Source organism: Eretmochelys imbricata, chromosome 7 (assembly GCF_965152235.1).
Source record: "Eretmochelys imbricata isolate rEreImb1 chromosome 7, rEreImb1.hap1, whole genome shotgun sequence".
NCBI classification, from domain to species: domain Eukaryota; kingdom Metazoa; phylum Chordata; order Testudines; family Cheloniidae; genus Eretmochelys; species Eretmochelys imbricata.
This window is the reverse complement of record NC_135578.1, coordinates 38,974,483-39,001,148: the sequence shown is the minus strand read 5'-3', so window position 1 is coordinate 39,001,148 and position 26,666 is coordinate 38,974,483. Positions and strand designations below refer to the sequence as shown.

Sequence of the window (26,666 nt, the reverse complement as noted above, 5' to 3'; positions counted from 1 at the left end):
CAAACTGAGTTCAGGCTTCTCCTGAATGGAAGAATATCCTAAATCTGAGATTATAGAATCCTGCCACCAAAATTTTTCAACAAATTAATATTCCACACATTTGGTCAAATGGGTTAGTTAGGAAACTCTTAATTGCATTGCCCTGCGCATTTGATTCCTAAATTATTTTGAGCAAGACTTTGTTAAAGTAAGGTGTTTATAACAACAACTTTGTCATATTTTTAAGAGTTAATGCAAATTAAGTTTACACATCTAAAAGTTACAAAGTTGGAAAATGCACATGTTAAGGTTTTAAAAGCATGAGAATTGTACCACATTGCATGTTCCATATATTTTGTGGCCTAAATGTAATGACATTCACAGCAATACATTGTTACAAATTAAATACAAGAAAGAGTAAAGGAAAATAGTACATATATATGACACCGCCGAGTCTGTGTTAATTTTGGAACATTAACTTTTACACTGTCTGACTTTTTTGTGAATTTTAGCTGTGCAGTCTCAACTTTGCACGAACATAGTTTTTGCTTGTAATTTCTTAGTTGGTGGTGTTTTTTAAGAATAAGAAAGTGATTGGACAATAAGAAGAGAGAATCCAGAATTGCTTGTGATAGTTACAAGCAGGCTTTTTGTCTTGTAAGTTCCTTGCATGTGTGCATCTCCCTTGGAGTGTGCACCTGTAGACTTAACCAAACTTTCTCTGCACTTGATCCTGAACATTTTTAATGGCATTTTTAAATCCTAAACCAATTATGTTCCAACCTAGCGATCCTCTTTGAGGATTATGTCCATGTCAAGTTTTTAAACGTCAACCCACTTTTCTATGCCTCTGTCTAGTAAGTGTGAGCAGAATTCTGTTTGGTGGCATCCAACCATGGAATTTTTTTATTCTTTCATAATTAAAAATTGGTAAAATACTTTATTCTCAAAACTACAACAACAACAAAAATCACTTTAGAATGGAGCTCAAACATAAAAAAACCTCCACAAAAATTGAATTCTTTAGGAAGTTGTAAACATATGAACACTGGCCATTTATAATCAAGAAGATTTTGGTATCTCAACAATAGCCCTGATCGCCAATGAGCTCTGTGCAGTTGAAACTTCATGCCTGAATGGAGCCCCATTAAAGTCACTGATGTGCCTGAATCCTTTTATCCAGCTCCATCTTAAGGTACGGTGAGTAAAGGTCTGTGCCTAGGACTTCAGTTTCTGGAGTCTCCATAATGAGAGAAGATTCTTATTTTTCATTTACAAACACAATTTGTGTCTTGCCTCCTGGATGCAAAGAAAAGCTTGAAAATGTGACCAGAGAATAAGTAATGCTTGTTTGACTTTTCAGAAAGCTTGAAACCATAGGTCCAAGAGACATGAACTGGACCATTCATCTTAACGCTGAAACCGGCTGCCAGGCTCTGAGGGGATCGACCACTGTAGGAACCACACATGGTTGTATCTGGGGCTGCAGACTGACTTAATTCAAACCTGCCTCAGTCTGTGCCTGCACAAATATTTCTCCACCAGGAAACGCAGTAGTTTACTTACTTTTTGTTCTGAAATTGATTGCCACTTGTGGTTCCAAGATATATCATTATTGTTTCCTTTGAATTCCTTGACAACACAGTACCCAACTGGTCACACCAGTTTCTTCTCAGGTGGCCTTTGTTCCCACATCCAAAGACATTAAAGAGCTATCTCAGACTGAATACTGTATTTAAGAATCAGCTGCATTGCTGTTTATAGGGAGGAACAGTTAGAGTAAAATAGCACGAGGACAAGTATGTTAATATGATATGAAGATAGAGGGAGGACATTTTTCATTTAAACAAGTCAGCTAAACTGTTTTGACTTTATTGTGGAGAAGGGAAAGAATCTAAAAGCTAGAATCTGAAGAGCTGCATTATACTGTGTGGTCTCTTCCCCAGCATTTTAATGAGACTATTGTGCGTCAAGGGACAAACTGAAGAAAATTTAGAGTTAAAATAGTAGACAAACCATCAAATATGTCTCTGATCTGTCAATTGGGGGTAAAGTCATTTATGGTCCACACTACTGAAAAATAAGAGGAATTTGATGAACGATTACGTCCTTTCATATTGACCTGCGAGTCTTCAGATGAAAATGAATGAGAAACTTAATGAGTTTTTGTATAATCCTCTTTCTTGATCCAGACTTTTCAGCAGTCCACACCGTGCTTTGGCAGTCACATCTGAATTTCTCTTAGCTATTTAAATATTACACGCAAAAGACTATATTAAAAGACCATTATTAAGGTTGCAAATTCAAGCACTCAAAAGTTAAGAAATGGCAGAATTAAGGTTGCCTGTGCAACTGTAATTTGGCCACTTGTTCATATGCATTATCACATAGTCTTTAATTGTAATATCATACTATTTTTCCACGGGACCCCTCCCTCATTCAGTGCACAGAATGAACTGTGCTCACTTAATGAGCAGCTATTCAAAAAATTTTCACCTTGTCATTCAGTATGTGGCCCTATGCCTTATTTACCATACACTCTTCAAACTGCTTTGGAGATGGAATTATTATACACTATCCAGATTCTGCAACAAATGAAGCAAGGGACCTACAGACAGCAGCTTTCTTTACTATACAATCCTGATTTATCCCCAGAGCAGGTCCATGTTGTGCAGTGAATGAGTCCTCCCAGTTTCAATATCCCTCCCTGGATTCCTCTCCTAATCTCAGTGTCTGCCAGGCTCCCTATCTCAGCATCTTTGCTCTGACATTGCCAATTCTATCCCCACACTCAAGCTCTTAATCAGATCTGTCTTCCTTCTCTCTGCCTCAGTGCTTCTCCCCCCTACTTCCTAATCCAGTCTCATTCCCCCACACCCCCAAAATCTACTGCTCCTAGTCTGTCTCATTGCTAGCCAGTCCCAGGTCCACCCTTCCCAGTCCCATATTCTTTGTCCAGCCCCGCCAGCCTCCAGTCCCTGTACCCAGGACTCCTTCTCCCAATCTGCTCCCTCGCTGCAGATCTGGTTGTTGTCCCCTCGGCATTCAAATCAGGTAGTGTCATCTTCCTTGGCTCAACAGGGGGTCATTGGGAGGACAAGTGAGATAAGCTCCTTCCTCTTAGTGCAGGTGTCTGGGCCTGGCCTGGCCTGTAGAAGGCCAGAGCTGCAGTTACTAGGAAGTCCTGCTCAGCCTGATGCTCAGTCTTTGGGGAATTTAGTTGCATAAACTGAGAAGTCTATTGAGCATATACAAACTGTGATTTTTCAAAGTCTGATAAACTTGGCCAAATTTGGGTGGATTTTCACAGGGATTGTAAAAGGTGCATCTCTGACACAAAGGGCATCCCTTGCCAAATTTCAGCATACTTGCTCCGAAGTATGGCGGTGCTAGAGCTTTCAAAAAAGGTCACCAGAAGTTTTTAATATGGACAAAACAAAGTATATTTCCCTAGCCTCATTCTTGAAAAGAGATGAGCCGTTTTGGCTGAAATTTTTCAAAAACATTCAGCTTGAGGTAGACACCTGACATTAAAAATTTCAGTTCAAATTGTTAAAGTTTGGAAAAGCTATAAGCAAGTGAAAACAGAGTCTTATGGTGGGATGTGTGAGGCAGCCTTAAAAATAGGTGGTGCTACCGATCCCTCCTATACTACTGGTGTTTGAATATGGGCTATTCCCTCTTATCAGAGGTCCTGTGTGCTTGATGTTGAAATGAAGTTGTAATCCTGGATTGCTTGCTGTTGAACTGGCTGTGTTGTCACAGATTCAGCACTGTGATGTCACTACACAGGATTGAGGAGGAAGATAAACAATTATATATAATAAGGAAGAAAAACCCTTGTTAGAAATGCACACACTTTTGAAAATCATCACATTCCTAGGACAATCTTTAAAATCATTACAGATTATTATTATTATTAATAATAAATAATTGTATTACTATAGTGCCTGGAAGCCCTAGTCATAGACCAGGGTTATTTTATTTATTTTTTATTTAAATTAAATATAGGTTTATTTTATAAGATGAATGCATTTAAAATAAATGTGAAATTATTACAACATATGTCAAGGGCTAAACTTACTATTATCTATTTAAATAATTTAAATAAAATAACACAAATTTTAAGCAGGTTTCAGAGTAGCAGCCGGGTTAGTCTGTATTCTCAAAAAGAAAAGGAGTACTTGTGGCATCTTAGAGACTAACAAATTTATTTGAGCATAAGCTTTCATGAGCTACAGCTCACTTCATCGGATGCATTCAGTGGAAAATACAGTGGGGAGATTTATGTACATGTTTGCTGCTTAAGTTTTCAAGAAGGATTAGACCATTGAACTGGTAGAAGTCACTGGTGAAGCATCTGGAACCAGAGTTTGTTCAAGTGCTAAACCAGCTTCTGACAGCAGTTGCCTCTTCTGCTTGTGCAGAGAGAATATTTTCTTCACTTCATTTTATTCAACTAGTTCAGTTCAATCATTCAAAGTTAAGAATAAGTTAAGAATTGAAAAAGCAGGCAAGCTTGTTTTCCTCTCCAAATCTATGAATAAAAACTAGGTGTGAGAGGGTGAGATCTACTAGTTCTAAAATCTTGAAGGTCCTATTAACCAGAAACAATCAGTTCAATTCACTAACTACAGATAATACTTCCTTTGTTTAATAAATCAATTTTAAAAGCAAAACATGTTTTGATAATTACTTTTCTTCTATATCCAGGATATTTAAGGTAGTTCTATTTAACTGATAAAAACCATTTTAAATGTTTTTTGTGCATTTTTAATCTAATTCAATTTCTATCCGAACAGAACTTGGCACAAATAATGAATAACAAAATTAATCATCATCTAGTAAATAAGAAATGTATCATTTAACATTTTCTAACATAAAAATGTAAAAAATAGGAATCTGAATAAATGTAAATTAAGCTACATAATTGCTTAAATAAAGTATGCAACTAGTTAACATAAAGAAGCATGAAATTTAGTGTAAAGGCTATATTTTGTTGTAAATCAACATTTTTTTTTATTACCAACCAATGATGATCCTCTTTTCTTAAGGAAAATAACTACAATGTACAAATGCAAAACATGATTAAAATCAATTTAAATCAAGCTGTCCTGTTTGTTTGTTTAAATCATGATTAAAATTGATGAGTCAGATCACTTTGATTTAAATCATGTCACCCTGATCCAAATACAGAATGTTTTAACACTGGCCATCTTTTCCTGAGGGCTCAAATCCCACTAAATAACTGACATTATGTTTACAATAATATACTGCAGATCCGTTAATTGCTTTTAGAACTACCTATCTAGAGTTGGTAACATTACAGTACTTGGCTTGGCTTCACAGTATGCCTTTCAACATGCTAATTGTGCAATTAACTTTACAGCCTGCTATGTCTCATCCATATTTTTAGTGAAACCTGCTGGTCTAGTTGTTGATCCTATAATCAGTCCTATTACAGGCATAATGGTTGTTTTCCCATATCCACGTAGATACTTTATTTTTGATATTCGGTTCCATGCTCAAGTAAATCCCTGTTATGTGCTTTGAGGAGAGAATAGAATTGTGTGTATCCTGAGTGTTGGGTTCCTTTTCTGACTCTAAAGGAATGAGGGCCTTAAATAGGTAATTACTGGTATTGCTCATCAGAACTTCTCTTTTTTGGATGACAGATTGCTTTGTGTTGTATTTCTATTTTCACATGGGAGTGTTTAATGAGTTACATTTCAAATCACAATGAAATGAAAATATTGAATAGTATTTCAAATGAAATGAAAGACTGATCCTGCAAATAATTACTGTTCCTTAGGGTACGTCTACACTACCCGCCAGATTGGCAGGCAGCGATCGATCCAGCAGGGATTCGATTTTATTGCATCTAGTCTAGACACGATAAATCGACCCCTGAGTGCTCTTCTGTCGACTCCTGTACTCCACCGCCATGAGAGGTGCAGGCGGAGTCGACGGGGGAGCAGCAGCAGTTGACTCACCGTGGTGAAGGTACCATGGTAAGTCGATCTAAGTACATCGACTTCAGCTACGTTATTCATGTAGCTGAAGTTGCATAATTTAGATCGATCCCCCCCATGTAGACCAGGGCTAAGTAGTATTGCTTGAATCTACTGTTAAAAAAAACAAAAAACAAAAAAAAAACCCCAAAACAAAAAAACCACAAATGGCATATTGGAAAACACAATGTGAGTTGGAGCCAGAAATGATGTTGTTTAACTACTGTGCCTGATTTCAGTCTTAGTCACACCAGTGAGATCTGCCGTAATCCCGCTGACTTTAGTAGATCAAAATCTGGCCCTATTATTATAAATGTTACATTAGTTTATAAATGCTCCAATTCTCCCCACTTCCTTAAGTGAAGGGCCGTCTGTCTGTTCTGGAGATAGTGTTATGAGGAGTGCCGCCTCTATGGTATGTTTCCTTAAGGAAGTTGGCAGGACTCTACTAGAATTTTTTGTCTCTGCTCCACAAAAGGACCCGTGGGGAAGCAGGAACAATTTAATGCAAATTGACTTTCACTGCTTTTTTTTTTTTTTTTTTAAATATGGAAGTCCATCTGAGAGAAGTTCCAGGGTCAGCAGCAACTGAGTTTGGTGCAGCTCCTGTAGGAGCTACAGTGGCCAGAGACCATTGAAAGTTTCGGTCACTAGGAAGCAGCATGCAAGCAAGGAGCCTTGTCATGTATGCTTGTGCCTCTGGGAAATGCAAGCAGTGAAGAAAGGACTAACCCATCTCCTGATGGAAGAATTACCAGGAAATTCCAGCACTGAATTACCAGGATTGAAACTTCTGGAATTTTCCACTCCTAGGCAGGAAGAACCTATGGGAGGCAGCATTTAGCACGCTGTTAATGATAATCACCTTGTTATGGAGTTTATATCACTTCTAAATGCAGTTCAATTGTTTCAACAAGTGAGAAACTAATTTTGCCATGGGTTTGTGAAAGAATCCTGCCAAAGTTCTCGTAAAGTAACTAAACAATAAATTGAAAACCTGTATACAAATGTATGGCTACTGATACTATCTGGGATGTGAAGCTGGCTGCTGTATTTGTAAACAGGCATACACATAAATTATGCCTTTTCAAACATTTTCTTAAATATAACATCTATGCTTGTGTTTGATATAAACAGAAGACTCAGGCTCTCAAAAAATACTTTAAAACAATTGGGTCATACAAGAGCCCTTTCCAAGTTGGAGATAAGTATTTGTCTTAACTAGGGGTCAGCCAATGAAATTAATAGACAGCAGGTTTAAAACAAACAAAAGGAAATACTTCTTCACTCAAGGCACAGTCAACCTGTGGAACTTGTTGCGAGGGATGTTGTGAAGGCCAGAACTATAACTGAGTTCAAAAAGGAATTAGATAAGTTCACAGAGGATAGGACCATCACTGGCTATTAGCCAAGGTGGTCAGGGATGCAACCCCTAAACATCTGACTGCCAGATGCTGCGAGTGGATTATTAGATGGATCACTTGATAATTGCCCTGTTTTGTTTGTTCCCTTTGAAGGATCTGGCATTGGCCACTGTCGGAAGACAGGATACTAGACTAAATGGGCCATTGGTTTGACCCAGTATTTATGTTCTGAATGTCTCATTTGGGGGGTGGGGTGGGGGAAGAGGCATTTTTTTTTACACTTTTTCCCCTTTTGTCTTTGGAACACAAATACACACAACTTCTTCTATAGAGAAGCTTGTTTATTGTTTACCCTTTCAGAAAACTCAATCCCCATCAAGTTTGAGCACAGCATTTCTGTAGGGCTCAAACTCAGCAATTCAACTCGCTTCATTAAACCTGGTGTCCATGTTGATGATGGGATCATTTTTGTATGTGTTCATCTAACTCCAGATAGTATTTCTGAAAATATATGAAGAAATTTGACATTCTTTAACCGTTTAACTGTGGTTTGTATTTTATTGTAAGTAATAAAATTCTATTTATAATTATCAAAACATATAAGCTGTTTTTTCTTCGGCTACGTGTGCTCTTCTTTATTTTTTTTATAGCTGGTCATCAATGCTGCGTTGGGATTTGACACCTTTGTTGTGATGAGACATGGACTAAAGAAACCAAAGCAGCAGGAGTCTGGTGATTCATGTTCCAACAATGCCTCCAGTTCTGCTGATCTCCTGGGATCATCGCTCTTTTCAAACATCCCTGGCTATAAACTTGGCTGTTACTTCTGCAATGATGTTGTAGCACCGGGGGATGTGAGTAGAGCTTTGTGCAAATAGTTATCATGGACCCATTGCATGTTGTTTATGTTTTTATTGCATTAAAAATTATCCCTTTATGAAACCTCATTTGTCCCTGTAATTGATGTTTGTTTATAGCAAATCCCTTTTACTGATATTCAGAGAAATACTGCCACCCTGTATTCATTGAATGATGGGTATTAAAAAATGTCTTGCGTAATGGGGTAGCTAAGTACTTTCAAGTAAGTGTGTGTGTGTGTGTGTATATATATATATATATAATATGTGTGTATATATGAGTGTGTGTGTGTGTGTGTGTGTATATATATATATTTATTGCTTTTCTTTTTAGTCCACCAGGGATCGGACATTGGATCAGCAGTGCACAGTCAGTCGACCAGGATTAGCAATGATAGCTGGAGCCCTTGCAGTAGAGCTAATGGCTTCAGTTTTACAGCATCCAGAAGGGTGAGTCATATTTGAGGGGAAAGGGTGGTGTTTATAGGACAAAAGGTATTTTGGGGAAGGAACAGTTCTCTCTGGTATTTTTTATTACACATTAAGTAGACTTAGAGAAGTCCTGTAAGTTCTGAATATTAATAAACATATACAGGTATATCATGCAATGCAGACTTCATTATTACAATAATACAGTTAGGTTTTTGGTTAGAAAAATTTCCTAATTTCTTGTTTGAAGAGAGGACATTTGACTTGCCTATTGCTTTTGTGCATTTGTTATCTTTAAAAGAAGTATTGAAAACACAACATTTGCAGTAGGAAAAAAATGGTTGCTAATAATCTTAGTGTTCCAGCTGCATATTTCTTTGTAATGAGGACCTACCATAACTATTTGCTATGAAGCCCATCAGGGGCTTCATTGTAAGCCAAAAAAATTGCAATCTTTTTAGCTTAACCCAAAAGTTATTGGGCTCAAAGCAGAAATCACTGGGTGAAATTCTTTGGCCTGTGTTATGCAGGAAGTCCGGCTAGCTAATCATAATAGTCACATCTGACCTTAAAATCTATGAAAAGAAAAATAAATAAAGGAAGTTATGATTTAGGTCTGAGTAAGTGATATGTCTCTGAGGCCTTGATGCTGGAAAGGGATCCTTGCAGGCCTGTGGTGAGTCTGATAGGGACCTTCCAAGTGGGTTCCCTTGCAAGATCAAGGTTCTAAAGCGTAAGCTGGTTATGGAAGGAAATGTCTTAGAGCTGGGAAGGAAATGATGTTTTTTCCCCCATGAAAAATATTAACACAAATGAATTTTTCTTTCCTGGTCAACAGTTTTCTGCAATTTTTTAGGTTTTCAGGTTTAAAACTGGAATGTCTTGGTTTTTAACAAAAATGTTTTGTGAATATGTATGTCGTTTTCTGTCAGACATTTCAGAAGATGATTTTCCACCAGCCTTAGGCTTAGTCTTTTGTTCTAATTTTCTTTCTTTGATTTTTGCCAGTGGTTATGCTGTTGCTAGCAGCAGTGATGACAGAATGAGTGAACCACCTACCTCTCTTGGGCTTGTGCCTCATCAGGTCAGTGAGCTAGGGATAAATAAGCTTCTTGATACATGTAGGTGTGGGGACTTATTTTGTGTCTTGATAAAAACATGACATAAATGTGCAAAATGAGGTATCCTAACTGAATAAGGAGATATATGGCCCAAAGCATTCTGGCTGCTTTGTGCTGTTTGGATCTGTGTGGAGGAGTCTTGTGGCAGTATACACTTATGTCTTTGACCCAACAATCCCTAGCTGCCAGGACTGCCTTCAGGGAAAGGAGGGATGGCCCTGGGTAGCCAGCATAAAGTAAAGCAGTCTTGAGACTGCTTTGCTTTACACAAAGAACCAGCAGCCAGCTAGCTTCAGTATTGATGGAGAAGGAAGCTAAAAAGATGCCTCAAAGTCACCTCTACTCACCCCTCTGACCCCCACTGTTCCTGAGATAAAACATAGCTCAGCTGCGGCCCAGAATCAGACATATAATATTTCACTTACCATCATGTTCTTCAGAATATTTGAGTATATGTGGAGTAACCACCTTCAATTGTTTTCTACTTAACACAAACTCCATTATTATAAATTCCTCAGTAGTGTCCTGTAGGCTCTATTGCATATAGAGAAATCATCTCGATCTTCACTTACTGCATTTTAGGGCTTGGGACCCATAGTCCAATCCTTTGTAAAGCTTGATACCACTCTACCAAACTGGCCATTAGTCTACCAAGCTGGCCTACAACCCCTCTTGACTGTGATGCAGTGCTGGGGACTTAAAGCACAGCATTTCCAATGTGACAGCCTAGTTTCCTCTTTTGTCCAAAATCCTGTTTGTTCAACTGTTCCCAGTGTCCTTCTGAGAATTTTGGCTAATTGAGGTTGTGTGGTATCCTGAATGACATTAATAAAGGGTTAGATCATGTATTTCAGTGGCATTTGGGGGTCTTTGTAAATTGTAAAATCAGACTGGACTAGTTTAATGTCCCAGAAAGAGAAGGTAAAATGATTGGTGATTGGTTTGTTTAACATCCAAATAATTAAAGGGAATGATCTTTATAAAAGTACATATTCAGTTCAGTTTGTATATTTTAAGTGATAAAAATATCCATACTTCCTGTTTGATAGTTGTGGAGTTTTAGGAGATGAATTGAAACAACTCACTTTCTCCAGGGATGTTTTTGTATCTGTCTCCTAGCACAGCATGCATATTATCTGAACTGAGTGCAAATAAAGATTTCTACATTTATCCAGAGGGGATTGTTTTCATTTTGAGATGATAAGGAGAAATAAAAGCCAAAGCAAAACCTCATTCTCTTTCTGATCAAGGCATTCGCTTCCAACATGAAAACATATATACTCACAAATATTTGCTTTCTTAGTTAAAAAGTCCTGCCTTTTATTCAGAAAGATTTCTCTTTGTAATATTGTGGATATATCTCCTTCTAAGAGAAACGGGATAATATGGTGAAAACAGTATTTAGTTGAAGATGGGAGGAGAGGGAATGTGTTTAACAGTGACCACCATTTTTGAAGGTTAAATCTTCAATAAATAGTAATAGATTTGCTCTGACTTCATTGTGTATGAGTTTTAACCTTACACTTATGACTATATGTATCAAAATATCAATCTTATGCTGGTGTACTCTGTAAAACAAAATTATATTTCCACCTTCTCTTAAATAAAGAATACCGAATCAGTATTAATATGAAAATAATTTCCTGTTCACTGCCTTCCATGTTTGGATGCAAAGAAGATTGAAATTTTTCTTGTTTGTCACTAATGCTGTATTCTGCATGAAACTTGCTGTTCCTGCGGGTATTCTCCAGCCATTCATGTAGGTCAGAAATAATATTTCCCATTCCCTATATTTCTGTAAATGAAAATTGTGTATATATATCCTGTAAGTAGCCCATAGTTTGTGTTGCAAACCTTGCATGTATTCATTTGCCTCTTTGTCCTTTACTGAACTGTATCCTTAAGATATGCTCTTCATAAAATATTAGACTTGAGACTGAGGAAAACCTTAATTTAGTTATTGTTCTTGTGTGAGACATGGTTTTGCTTCCACATTTTATGTTAAATTAGTCTTTTCCATCCAGATACTGTTAAGCAAAAGTTTCTTCATTGGGTGTCAAATGTCAAAATAAAGGAATCTAGGTTTTCTAAGTACTATGGCAACTAATCCTATTGTGTATTGCTTATCTCTTTGAGCAATGCAACTGTCCAGCCATTCACTCATTTCACTGGATACTTTTTTCTGATTTTTAGTGTCTAAAGAATTACTTTATTGGCCACTCCTTTGTTTTACCTTCTTTAAGCCCAGTGAATATGCAACCGTATGTGGGGAAAGTATGGTAGCAGTATTTGTGTAGTTACTTGCTAGCGTTATTGCAAATTTTAGGATTTTTGTCTCCCTTCCAAAGGAGGAAATGCATTAAGTCAAGCTACTGTTTTTGTGTCTAGTAAAACTACTTTTTACAAAGTGGTCAGAAATCCTGTTTATTACAAGAGACATTTGCACATATAATAGTTAGCTGTGTTGCAATGTCTTCATGCAAGGTCAGCATTTTCTTTCTCACCCTGTCTCCCTGTGTTTGGACAAAGAGTTCCTTGTTGGTTAAGGAGATGTAATCCTATCATTTGGCCCCCTTTGCCCATACCATATTCCTTTAGTATAAAAGGAAGGAACTGCCTTAGTTTCCCAGTCTAATTTCTCATTAGGAACATTTTAGTTGGTATTTCTTATAACATTGCTGCATCTCTTTTTTTTTCTTCCCTAGTTATACTTTTTCCTGTGGCTTTTAAGGACATCTTGGCTTCATTTTTCAAATAATTTTCTCTAATTTTGGGTGCTTCAGTCCCAAATTCTGATTGTTACTTGCATCAAATAGAAACTTGCTTCATGAATAGTCTCAATTCTGATGGCAATAGAACTGCTCATCGCATAAGGCATTATTATTCTTAGAGTAGTTTCACACACAGCTTTGATTGGAGATTTTCACTAGCGGTGTCCGTTCAGCCCGCACATGCACTGCTGATATTCTCATGATCCTCACCAAGGCTATATCAGACTGCACAGGTGAAGTGTCCTCAGTTCCTTTTCAGCCATCTCTGCCTGAGACAGGTCTTAGCATGTCTGCATTGTGCGTGCTTTGGCTATTTGCTGGCTGCAGTCTAGCTTGGTATATTTTATTTTTTCATTAGTAGTAGTTAGTTACTGGTTATTTGGAAGATTATTTTATTTCCTCCCAGTAGATCCTCCCTGAGAGTGGCATGCCTAGTTCAGCAGGTTTAAATACTGCATTATGGGTAGAGAGGGTAGCCCAGTCAGTAACGGACATGCTAAGTGCATTCACTGCCAAGGGGAGTCTCTTATCCCACAGAAATGTAATTTCTGTTTAGTCTTCAAATCCAGGGCATAGAGGAGCCAAGCTGTGACTGTTAATGATGGACTACTGCCTTTGCTGCACTTCAGAGTCAGACCACAAGAACCACAACCTCACTTAGTGCTGCAACTCGACTTGGTAGCACAACTCTGCTTGGTACTGCAAGACTTTGGATACCCGAAGGATCCATTGTGATTGCTGAGCCAGAGTCTCCATTGCTTCTAAGTACGGATGGTCTCCTGGTATGAAGAACCGTTTGGTCTCCAGACCATTATACATCTTCAGTAATGTCTAACTCACCTCCCTTTTCATTATCATCAACCTCTGTTCAGGCCTCTCCTGCATACCCATACAGGAACCCCCTTTCTTGAAGAGACAGGGAGAATCATAGAAGATTAGGGTTGGAAGAGACCTCAGGAGGTCATCTAGTCCAACCTCCTGTTCAAAGTAGGACCAACACCCACTAAATCATCCCAGCCAGGGCTTTGTCAAGCCAGGCCTTAAAGATCTCTAAGGATGGAGATTCCACCACCTCCCTAGGTAACCCATTCCAGTGCTTCACCACCCTCCTAGTGAAATAGTTTTTCCTAATATACAACCTAGACCTCCCCCACTGCAACTTGAGACCATTACTCCTTGTTCTGTCATCTGCCACCACTGAGGACAGCCAAGCTCCATCCTCTTTGGAAACCCCCTTCAGGTAGTTGAAGGCTGCTGTCAAATCCCTCCTCACTCTTCTCTTCTTCAGAACTAAACAAGCTCAGTTCCCTCAGCCTCTCCTCATAAATCATGTGCCCCACCCCCCTGATGATTTTCATTGCCCTCCACTGGACTCCCTTCAATTTGTCCACATCTCTTCCATAGTGGGGGGACCAAAACTGGATGCAATATTCCAGATGTGGCCTCACCAGTGTCAAATAGAGGGAAATAATCAATTCCCTAGATCTGCTGGCAGTGCTCCTACTAATGCAGCCCAATATACCGTTAGCCTTCCTGGCAACAAGGGGACACTGCTGACTCATATCCAGCTTCTCATCCACTGTAATCCCCAGGTCCTTTTCTGCAGAACTGCTGCTTAGCCAGTAGGTCCCCAGCCTGTAGCGGTGCATGGGATTCTTTCATCCTAAGTGCAGGACTCTACACTTGTCCTTGTTGAACCTCTCAGATTTCTTTTGGCCCAATTCTCCAATTTGTCTAGGTCACTCTGGACCTTGTCCCTACCCTCCAGTATATCTACCTCTCCCCCCAGCTTAGTGTCATCCGCGAACTTGCTGAAGGTGAAATCTATCCCATTATCCAGATCATTAATAAAGATGTTGAACAAAACCGACCCCTGGGACACTCTGCTTGATGCCAGCTGCCAACTAGACATCAAGCCATTGATCACTACCCATTGAGCCCAACAATCTAGCCAACTTTCTAGCCACTTTATAGTCCATTCGTCCAATCCATACTTGCTGGCAAGAATACTGTGGGAGACTGTATCAAAATCTTTGCTACAGTCAAGATATATCACGTCCACACTTTCCCATATCCACGGAGCCAGTTATCTCATCATAGAAGGGAATCAGGTTGATCAGGCATGACTTGCCCTTGGTGAATCCATGTTGACTGTTCCTGATCACTTTCCTCTCCTCCAAGTGCTTTAAAATGGTTTCCTTGAGGACCTGCTCCATGACTTTTCCAGGGACTGAGGTGAGGCTGTAATTCCCCAGGTTCTCCTCCTTCCCTTTTCTAAAGATGGGCACTATAATTGCCTTGTTCCAATCGTCTGGGACCTCCCCCCGATCGCCACGAGTTTTCAAAGATAATGGCCAGTGGCTCTGCAATCACACCAACCAATTCCCTTAGCACCCTCGGACGCATTAGATCTGGACCCGTGGACTTGTGCATGTCCAGCTTTTCTAAATAGTCCTTAACCTGTTCTTTCACCGTTGAGGGCTGCTCGCCTCCTCCCCATACTGCGTTGCCCAGGACAGCAGTGTGGGACCTCATGTCCAGGGACCTCATCGCTTTTGGTGAGAACAATGTTGGATGTCACCCCCTCCCCCATATGGTCCTCCATGCTCATATTGGGATCCCTGGGCAGCTAATTGGCAGCAGTTCTCCAACCCTCTCCCATCAAGAAGGTAGGAATCAAGATTCCACTTCCCAGCACACCACTCAACAGGAGGAAATGTTCAAGGATCAGGAGGCTAGGGCAAACAAAGGAGCTACCCCTCAGACTACCATCTTGTCCCCTCATCACTTGATGAGGTGGTGATGCCTCCACCTCCATCAATGGCTGATGATTTTTGGCAGTGTCAAGACCTCATTAAACATGTGCAGACTCCCTGCAGATACCTATTGAGGAGGTGAAAGAATCTCAACACAAGCTATTGGATGTTCTTCACTCTGCAATGCCATCCATAGTTGCCCTTCCTATCAGTAAGGCTGTGCTGGAACCTGTGCAATGCTTTTGGCACACACTGTCCACAGTAACACCTGTGTGTAAGAGAGCCAGTAACAAGTAGTATGTTCTCACCAATACATCTGAGTTCCTCTTTTCCCACCCTCCACCCAACTCTCCAGTAGTTGATTCAGTGAATGAATAGAGCAACACTGGTGTCAGTCCATCCTATGTGACAGAGACCAGAAGCACCTGGACCTTCTGGGGACAAAAACTTATTAATCTGCAACCCTACATTTCCACATCACAAATTATCAGGTGCTGATGGCCAAATACAACTTTACAAATTATGCAAAAATTTGGTTCTTTAATTCAAAACCTCACTCCAGACCAAAAGGAACCATTTCAGGCTGCTATAGCTGAGGGATGGTTACTGGCCAGACCATCTCTCCAGGTGGCTTTGGATGCAGCAGTAATGGTAATGCATGGGGGCATCCTGGCTCCAGTTGTCTGATTTCCCCAGAGACATCTGGAATACGGTAGAGGATTTCCCATTTGATGGACTGAAGTTGTTTGCAGAGAATACTGACGAATTGTTGCATACTATTAAAGATTCCAGGGCCACTACACTCCTGTGAACAAACAGTAGATTACAAACAGCCCAAAGATCCCACCTGGTGCAATGGTCTGGGTTTCAGAGACCAATAGTACCTCCTAGAAAGACACACAGGTTCTGGAGAAATTCTCTAATCCACCTGACACAAGTTTGCAGCATGCTTCATCTTTTTGAAGCACCAGTTTTGACAGGATGGTTAAGGGTTTGAGCCCTCTCATCTCTTCAGTTTGTCAGCTGCAATTGTTTGCCTCCTCCTCCCACTGGAGACTGACTCTTCCATTCCTGACAAACATGGGAGCATACCACCTCAGGTCAAATGGAAATATCACTGGGCTACATCATCCATTTTACCTCCCTCCCTCATTTGCCTGCCCTGTCCCTCTTCAGAGACCCCTCTCATAAGTTCTTACTAAGACAGGAAATAAACACCCTTCTTTGTATTGGAGTAATAGAGCCGGTTCCCGTTCAGCACAAAGGAAAGGACTTCTACTCAAGGTACTTCCTTATGCCAAAGAAAAACTGAGGGTGAAGACCAATCTTAGGTCTAAGACTCTTAAACAAATTTTTGAGGTCTCAAAAGTTCAGGATGGTGACTGACAGCTATTATTCTGTCTCTAAATTCAGGGGATTGGTTTTCAGCCCTTGACCCTCAAGACACATACTTCCACATAAAATACAACCATTCCACAGAAGATTCCTTTGTTTTGTCATAGGCTGGGATCACTTTCAGTACTGGGTACTCTCATCTGGACTTTCCTTGGCTCAATTGTGTTTTCAAAAGTTCTGTTGGTAGTGGCTGCCTACTTGCATCATCAGGCAGTCATGGTATTCCTGTACCTTGTTGATAGACTGATCAAGGATTGGTTGTGCCAAGAAGTGTTGATTGCCATGTGGACAGCACGTTCTCTGTTTTTGGACTTGGGTCTTCAGTTGAATGGGGGGAAATTGACACTGACTCCCATGTAGAACATACAATTTATAGGGGCATCCCTGGATTCCTTGGCATCCAAGGTCTTCCTTCCCATGGACAGGTTCATGACACTATCAGACCTTGTCATAACTATGAAGGAAGCCCTCAGACTTCATCAGAACCAGTCTTTGACTTCTAGGTCACATGGCAGTTTGCACTTTTATGACAGAAAATGTGAGATTATGTCTCCATTGTTTCCAGGGATGGCTCAGGTCAGTGTACTCACCAAAAAGAGACAACTGCACAAACCGGCATCAGTGCCTCAGCATGTGAGGTACTCCCTAGGCTGGTGGAAGGTTCATCGCAGTGTAAGTTCAGGAGTTCCCTTCCTTCAAGTGGTGGTAACCGTAACGATAGATGCATCTCTTTTAGAATGGGTGGGAACACACCTTGATGCGCTCAAGGTACAGTGCAGGTGGGCACCCCAAGAAACCACCATCCATTTCAATCGGTTGAAGCTCAGAGTGATCAGAAATGCCTGCTTTCATTTTCTGCCTCTCATACAAAATGCTATCTATTCTGTTCAAGAGGGAGTGGGGCATTTAGGTCACAATTCCTTGGGGAATGCCTTCCTTGGATGAAGAAACTGTTTTACATGTTTTCTCCGAAGCCTTTGATCCTCGGAATGAACAAAATCAGACAGGACAAGTCCAGAGTTATCCTAATAGCGCCAATGTGGTTGAAGCAGGCATGGTTTTTTTCAGTTTCACCTAGCTCTTTGTCCAGCGGTAAGTCTTCCAGTCACTCCTCAGCTCCTCTCCCAGGACACCAGTCGACTGCTGCATCCCAATCTGAGAATTTTTCACCTTAAGGCTTGGCTCCTTGATGGTTCATAGGATTAGAGTCAGCCTGTTCTATAGAGGTACAACATATATTACTAAATAGTAGGAAAAATTCTACCAGAAATATTGACCTTCAAAAGTGGAGAAGATTTAGTCACTGATGCAAACTGCAGGGAGTTGTTTCCAAATCTGCCTCACTCCCAGTTATTCTGGAATACATGCTGCAACTAATGAAAATGGGACTGTCAGTTCTCTTAAGGTTCATTAAAAATTTTGCATACCACAGTTGAGGGGTTCTTGCTGTTAGCTCACACTACAACTCTAAGGTTTGTGAAAATCTTTTTTCACAGGTGAAAGTCCACTCTCCAGTTTGGGACCTTAATTTAGTTCTAAAAAAAATCTCATGAAACCTTCCTTTGAACCAATGGCAACCTTCTCCTCACTGAATTTGTCTGTGAAGACAGCCTTCTTAATGGCTATTACATCAGCCGAAGAGTCAGAGAAATTGGGGCCTTAATGGCAGGCCCCTCTTACACAATATTCTACAAGGACAAGGTTTCCTTACAGCCACACCCCAAGTTCCTTCCTAAGGTGTCTTCTGAGTTTCATCTGATTCAGATAATTTACCTACCAGTTTTCTTTCCAAAACCACATAATTCCAATCTGGAGACTGCTTTCCATACTCTAGATGTCAGGAGGGTGTTTAGCCTTCTACCTGTGTAGGACTAAATCATTTCAGAAATCTCTTAGACTGTTAGTTGCATTTGCAGATCTAAAGGTTCTGTGGTTCCTACCCAAAGACTATCAAAATGAATTTCTGAATGTATTATTGCTTGTTACGGTGGTGCGAGCATTCCACCCCCCTCTGGTGTGTTCGCTCACTCTACAAAGTCGCAGTTTACATCTATAGCTCAACTTGAGAATGTTCCAGTATCTGAGATCTGCAGAGCTGTTAAATGGTCATTGGTACATAGGTCTCCAGACACTATATTCTAGTCAGCGCCTCTAGATCTGATTTTGGCAGTTTGCAATGCAGTTCTGGACTTGATTCCAAAGTTCCCTCCTGTTTATGTGGGATACTGCTCAGGAGCCATCTGAAGTGGAGCACTCAGAATCATTACTTGAATAAGAAAGAGGTTACTCACCCTGTGCAGTCACTGTAGTTGTTTGAAATGTGTGTCCCTGTGGGTGCTCCATTACCCGCCTCCTTTCCCTCTGCTTCAGAGTTTCCTTCTGAGACTCTGCAGTGGAGAGGGAGCAGAGGGTGGTTCATTTGTGCAGCTTGATATATCCTCAGTGCAGGGCACAAGGATATCAACAGTGCATGCGTGGGCTGAACAGACATTGCAAATGACAAGCTCCAACCAGAGGTGCATGAGTCATGTGCAAACACCTGAAATGGAGCACCCATAGGGAGACACATTTTGAAGAATTACATTTAGTGAGCAGAGTTAGTAACTTCTTTCAGTTTGACTAAGAGGATTGGAGTGTAGTCCTCAGTTTTTGGGTGCCCAATTTGAGACTTCTGAGACCTGATTTTCAATTATGCTCAGTTCCACACCATTCATGTGTAAAGTCTGGCTGCTTGCCTAAATCAAAGCTGACAATGTAATAAAAATTAGGCTTAATACAAGAAAAGAATATTTGATATGTATCTATTTTTAATAGAAAATAAAAGTAGCAAGTTAATGTAGTTACTTGCCTATATATAAATTCAGATATTGTATGTCAGTGGTTAATTGAAATAATAAACAACGCAGTTCAGAACTGAGATTGAAATATTCTCCTTAAAACTGAAAATACTGATAGGACCACCTTCTGCCTTCAGAGGAAATCCATCAACGTACATCTGAAGGCAGAATATGGCCACAAACTGCATGAGTACCCTGAGTTTGGAGACTCTCTATCATAAGAGGGTGAGTTCAGGATAATCTCCGCATAAGATCTGAATTTATTTGTAGTATTCTTATTTGTTTGTTCAAAACACAGAAGAGGAGGTAGTCCCTGCTACAAGGGCCATGTGATCTAAGTGGATAGACAAATAAACCCAGAGCATGGTCCTGTTGTATAGGTTATTATGGGTTTTAAATATAGTTTTATGATCAGTGCATGACACGTTTCTTTCTTAGTTAACTTAGGTTTGACCCTTGGAAGAAGGGGTTTGAAAGAAGAGAGGGTGATTGCTTTGTGCATGAGGTCATAGGTGAGAGAGAGGTGCAGAAATAAGGAATACCATGGAAAAAAATAGGAGAAGGAAACAAAATGGGCGATAAGAGAGAGGGTTCGGGAGAAAAAATCATTCCTTCCTGATCTGCATTTGTGAGCCTGTGTCAGATCATTAAAGTAACAACTTGAACCCAGGGTCCTGCGGTTAAATTAATTTGTTTTATTGTAATATCAAAAAAGGAAAAGTCAATAAAACTTTTAAGTGTTTATAATTTGGCAGGAGGACACCAGAGTTAATCCCTGCCCACCACTCACAATGTAGCATTGTAGTAATTCTGAGATAAGAGTGTAGTCTAAAAGAACATGACAGACCATAAATAACAAGGACCCAAACGGACACAGTACAGGCTCAGTGTAAGGGCTGGTCCACACTGAAAAGTTACATCAGCATAGTTACGTCTCTCAGGAACGTGAAAAATCCTCACCCTTGAGAGATGTAGTTAAGCCAACGTACCCCTTGGTGTAGACAGCAAGAGGTCAGTGAAGAATTTCTCTGTCAACCTAGCTGCTGCCTGTGGGGGAGGTGGATTACCTACAGCAACAGGAGAACCTCTCTCATCGCTGTACTAAGTGTCTTCACTGAAGTGCTACAGCAGCACAGCTGTATCACTGCAGTTGTACCACTGTAGCTTTTAAATGTAGACATAGCATTCAGTGTCTATTTGGGCTCTTTTTGCAATGGAGCTGTCAATTTATGCCAGCAGAGGGACTGTCCCGTTGAGTCTTAGTGCAGGTTTATACTAAAAAGGAAAGTTCACCCAGCTCTGTCGCTCAGGGTTGTGAAAAATCCACACCCCTGAGCGAGGTAGTTAAGCCAATCTATCCCACAGTGTAGATAGGGTTAGGTTGACAGAAGAATTGTTCTATCAGTCTAGCTATCTCCCTCTAAGGGAGGAGGATTAACTACAGCAGCGTGAGAACCCCTCCCATCGCTGTAGTGAGTGGCTACACTGAAGTGGTACAGCGGCACAGCTGCAGCAGCGGTTTAAGAATAGGCATAGCCATACTCTTACCCCAGGATTGTTGACATAGCAGATTGTGACTGCTCTTCTCATTTTAGAGTAGGGATTTACTCTAGTAGGTGTCATTGCTCCCGCTTATTCTTGTACATTCTTTTGTGTGCTGGTTGCTTGCTGCTGTGACCGCTAATAGCTCTATTTAAGCTATGCTTCATTTGCAATAGGTATTTTGAAAAGCATTTAGGCTCTTCTCCTGGGTTGGCGTGCCTCCTTTTTTTTTTTTTTTTTTTGTAGTTAGTTCCCAGGAGATGCTGAGAACAAACTGAAATCAGGAGCCTCTGAGGACAAATTCAACTATCATAGGTTATGTATGTTGCCTGATATCTGGCTTGCCCTGATGTCATTTTCCTACAGCTGTATAAAGTTCACTGTTTAAAAAGTATCAGATGTAGCCATTATGTAATTTAATGTGCAGTTATGGCTTTGAAATTATGATTCAGTGCTTAGTAGACAGGTTAACCTCTGCCAGTCTCTTGTTAAAGTGAAGTGTCTAGACTAAGCAAGTCTGATGAAATTGATACCATAAATGAATTGCTCTGCAGTCATTTGGGGCCAGCTGCTGTCAGTATGAAATACAATATTTTTATGTTGAACTTATCTTTTTTTGTCTGAAAGGTTTTTGTTTTTGTTTGAACTGTATTCTATCTGTATTGGTTTTTAATGTAGCTCCCCAAAATCCAGTAACTGGTGTGAATGTGGGACCAGTTTTTGACTCCCGCAAACCTGCTCACTTCTGTTAGATTGTTTCTGTAGTTTGGATAATATATTTTGTCCATCTGTTACTGTTACTTTTCACCAAAATAATAGAGCATGGATCCTCTTGATAAAGAATGTTCTTGGGTTCAGAGCTTTTTGCACAAAAGTCGTATGAGTACAAGCCGTCCAATTTGCCAGTTCAGACCTTTCTATATGTTTTATGTTACTTAAAAATGTGGCCTTCCTTCAGTTGCAACGTATGTTTGATGTAAAGGTGATATGAGCAATGAGAGGCACTTTTTTGATAAACTATTGATTGTGAGTAATTATATTGTCACATATGGCTAACTTAATTGTATTGTTACAGTAGTTACCAAAGTACATGGCAAAATCAATGTAGTTTACACTGGAACGATGCTGTTACTTACTGTTCTCTGTTAGTATTAATCTATTACTACTGACCTGAGTGTACTCTGTGGCAGTGTTATGGGTTTCCCAGCATAACAGAATTACAAAATGGCCAACATAATAATGGTGAAAAGCAGTAATAATGTCAGTACCTCCCAAGCATTTTGGAAGCATCTATGGGAGGACTAACCATCAGAGACACGAAGGTGGTAGTGGGGTAAGGTAATAATAATAATGTATAAATATTAATGCAATGTAGAACCTGCTAAATAATTAGAATGATCTTGATATAAACAACTGATTTCCAATTCTGTATGAAGCAGAACATCCAGTGAGAGACAAGGTGAGTGAGGTAGTATCTTTTATTGGACATGTTGTGACATATTAGACTTAATTTTGTGGCCCCTGCCACATAATTTATGTGGCACTGACTCCCTCTATGCCTTTCTCTCACCTCTCTAGTCAGGTTCAAACAGCAGCATCTCCTTTGTGTTTTGATTTATATTTTGCTAATGAACAGTTTAGTCTATGCTGTCCTAAATTTTCACTGTTCAGCAGGTTGCTGATTTTTATATTGATAGTGAATAGCAGAAGGTCTTGGGGGAAACTGGAGGCTTTGACAACCTGGTAGTGGAAATAAAGAAAGTGTGGAAGCTGTTTTTTGTTTTCTTTTCCCCATGAGAGAGACTGAGGCTTTTGGCATTGGAGAAGGGATGGGTCTCCTCTTTCCCTCCCCCTTTGGGACAGGAGCAGATTTGACTTAAATTTGGGAATATGAGGGCTTGAATTTCCTGATCCCCATGCTGGTCACCTTTGAGAGCAACTAGCTGCCCCTCTGCATCCATCAATGACAAATAGGCATGTTTCTGCTAAAATGCTCAATAGTGAAATGGTTAATTACATTTAAATTGTCGTCATATTTCAGAAATAATACCCACTGAGATGAATAGGATAGTTCACATCTCAGAGAGCTATTGTTTCAGACTATCTGCAGACAGGTTAACATTTCCATTTACGTCATTATTGTATAATCAGATCTCATGCGGAAGGTTATCTTTTTAAAACATAATGGGTGAAATTCTGGCTTCACTGAGTGTTGTCAGTATCTACAATGGGGCTCAGATTTCATCCAATGTCTAGAGATGAGACATTTTTCACAAATGAGAAAGTAGAATCTGAAGCATAGTTGTGGCAATTTAAATATAATGGAATTATGTAAACATTTATGCAGCGTCACAAGCATTGTTTTGTGTGTGTGTATAGAGGGGGAAGAATATGTTGCACAATGGTCAGCTATAATAAAAATGTTATAAGAACTTCTTTAAAACATTGAATTAGTTATTATTTTATTGTATTTATTAGTTGTATAGCAATGGCACCCAGTCACAGACCAGGACCCCATTGTATTAGGCGCTGTACACATGCACAATAAAGAGATTGTAAGCTCTCTGGAGCAGAGACCATCTAAATGCTTAATCCACTTTAGTTCAAAAACGTATTCCTGGTCTGAGCCTCTCCTGGAAACTTCATCTGGGAAAGCAAACTAAGAAGATAATAGAAAAAAATTAGTTCTGTATAAAAAATTCCAGTGTTCAAGCAGTTGATTACTTTAACAATTAGTCAAGTACAACATGACGTTAAGAATGAACTGCATTTACCAAAAAAGAGAAGAAAAAATGGGGAGAGAGGAAAAACACTTGTTAATTATTTGTACTGTAATAGTGCTAAGGTTCCTCAACCAGCATCCAGGTCATTCTGTTGGGTTTTTTGCAAACATATTGGAAGACCCAGTCCCTGACCCAAAGTCTGTACAGAGTGTATATCTTATCAGAACCAATTCTCTGGAAATTGTGTGAAATTAGTTTTCTTTATACTTTTCTAATATGTCAAGTAGGTCAGCAGCTGCCGTTTGGTACGGGAATGCACAATGTTTACATTTTCAGATTGTAGTCTTTATAAAGAGAGAGAAGGCAGGGAAATGCACAGGAAAAGAAAGTTATGACATTGCTGGCTGTTTTCTCAACATTAACTAAAAAGTTCAAACTGCAGATGGTGCTGTGCCTCCGTTCATATTTAAATATTATCGCATTTGTATTGTCCTACCATTACATGTGTCTGTAGAAAAATCAACCAATTCACATATTGTACCAGTACAGATTTAATAGAACAGATTATTGAGGCCATTAAATTAGCACCCCTCTGATTTTGCAGAGGTATAGGATGATCATTCCCTTGCTGAACATGTCTAACTCAGCTAGAATTTTGGAAATACGCATGCTATAATTACATGATATGAATGTACATTTTATTTCTTTCCAGATTCGCGGTTTTTTATCAAGATTTGATAATGTCCTTCCTGTCAGCCTTGCATTTGACAAGTGCACAGCCTGCTCTCCCAAAGTAAGTCTGAGTTGCTTGTATTTTATTTCTGAATATGCAATGTTTTACAATCAGGTCATGTGGCATCTAAGGTTGGTTCACTCAAAGACGCTTCTTTTTCTTGTTTCTTTAGGATCTGGGATCTAACACAATACTTATTCCTATGTCCTGGCTACAGATTAAACCATTTTAGTCTGACTCCCCTCTCCCTACACTATTTTCTGGTTTTCCTTGGGTTGCATAGAGATGTCAAGTCTGTCACCTAGTGTCTCTCTACATCAGAGTTTCATGCTGACATCTAAAAAAATAAATACATTATGGGCAAAGTTAGGAAGCCAGTATAATGGGGCTTTTCCCTTTATTTTCAGTGAAAAGGCACCAGGAACAACATGCTGCTGTACTGTTAATCCAGAGACACTGTGACATAGTTTAAAGTGTACAGTTGAAGAATCTTTCTTTTTTAATTATTTGAGAAATGATTTCTGAAGTCTGCTTCTGCCTCTTTTTAACACACTTGCACTGGGTGCCTGTTGCAATTAGGTAAAGTGTGAATAGCTGATCTTTCTTGATAAAAACTTGTATGTAGGGATAACGTAAAAATTACCTTTATAACTGTGTAGTATTAAAGAGCTGCTTAGTTTTCGTGATAGTGCTGACATCCTGACTTGACTAATGGATTACAGGAGTTGCTGGGATTCTGAAGTGAATCTTACCAGAAAACTGGTACATACCATTCATGTGTCTGTGAGGCCTCTTCCTTGCTGGATTGTTTTCCTGTATTGTATCCTTGAAAACTGTCTTTGGCAACATTTCTGGGACTGTGTAGTGTAAGTCCTAGTGGTCTTGACTGGGATATCTCAATATGAAGAGTCAGTGGTTTAAGTCAAAATTTGGCACACATGGAAATGCTGTTAATTCAGTCAAGTTTTGTGTACCCAGAGACTCGCTGCAGGAATTTCTTTCCATTCTCTACACTAAACTCATCCTTCATATTTAAAAATACAGATCTTGAGGGGCTGAGGATTTTTTTTTTGAAGATTTAAAGTTCTGTCTTGCAGAAACTTCTGGTGATACAGTATACCGCTCACTCCTGTAGTATAGCTTATATGTTAGTCCAGGCCCTCAAGGACTTTTATGTGCATATTCTCTTCAAAAACTCCAGTGCTAAATTTACAAACTCTTAGTTCTGTTGGGAGCACATCTCTACTCTCTTGAGTGGCTAAGCAATATAGTGGTCATTAAAAAAAGTCATTTTCTCTTTATTTCCACTAGTATGTTTTTGCAGAGGTACTCTATGGGGGGGTCATCCTATGTGTTTTTTTTTTTATAAAAGAAAGATAATCAGTCTATCCTGTTTGTTTTGAAAGTACGGAATCTGATATTACATACTAAATTTGTCTGTCCACCTAAGTAGCCTTTTCACCTCCTGTTCATCTACCCTATGACTAGAGATACTGACCACATACAGCTTTGATGTACACGTACTTGTGTACACACACACACACACAGACACACACACACACCGCCACCATTAAATTAAATGCGGGTATCCGTTTTTGTTAGCAAATGATTTCCTCTTGGTGGTCATTTTAAAAGAGCCCTGTTTTACATAAACAATCCTGATGATTTAATAAAAACTGACTTGGATTTTAGCAGCTGTTCTATTCCCATAGAGATCACTTTTCATGCGGTTTGAGTATTAAATTACTTTTGTGCTGAAAAGGTTGCTTCATTGGTATATGTATTTCCTTACAGTAGAAACACAGCATTTGTTTATTTGGCTAACTCCCTTTATTAGCATAGGAGTATGTCACCCCCTATTATCTGGATATCTGATACTAATACTTCGAAATGACAAATCCAATTATATTTTCATGGTTTTTTGTATGTGAATTTTTCTTAATGCATAAACTTAGCATAATTTCATCATGGCTCAGATCAGCGATGCCATTGATTTTATGTTCACTCTCCTGTGCTGTAAATGCTTTTGTAAAAGCTGTTTTTTGGCATTATTGCACTGATTTTAACATTATTAATTTTTATTCTTCTGTCCCCAGTCCCATTCTTGCATTATCATTTTATACCACCTTTGAATAAAAAGAAAAAAAT

At 39.5% G+C, this 26,666-nt stretch overlaps 1 protein-coding gene across 6 annotated transcripts in view; it reads left to right on the top strand.

Annotated features, from left to right (window-relative positions):
* The window catches only part of ATG7 (autophagy related 7), a 263,868-nt gene that overhangs the window by 48,313 nt on the left and 188,889 nt on the right, over positions 1-26,666 (top strand). For all 6 annotated transcript variants that reach the window (XM_077822265.1, XM_077822266.1, XM_077822270.1 and 3 more), the window contains 4 exons: positions 8,005-8,208; positions 8,546-8,661; positions 9,649-9,724; positions 24,498-24,578. In XM_077822265.1, coding sequence (XP_077678391.1) covers positions 8,005-8,208; positions 8,546-8,661; positions 9,649-9,724; positions 24,498-24,578 — 477 coding nt within the window. The remainder of the gene's footprint in view (positions 1-8,004; positions 8,209-8,545; positions 8,662-9,648; positions 9,725-24,497; positions 24,579-26,666) is intronic.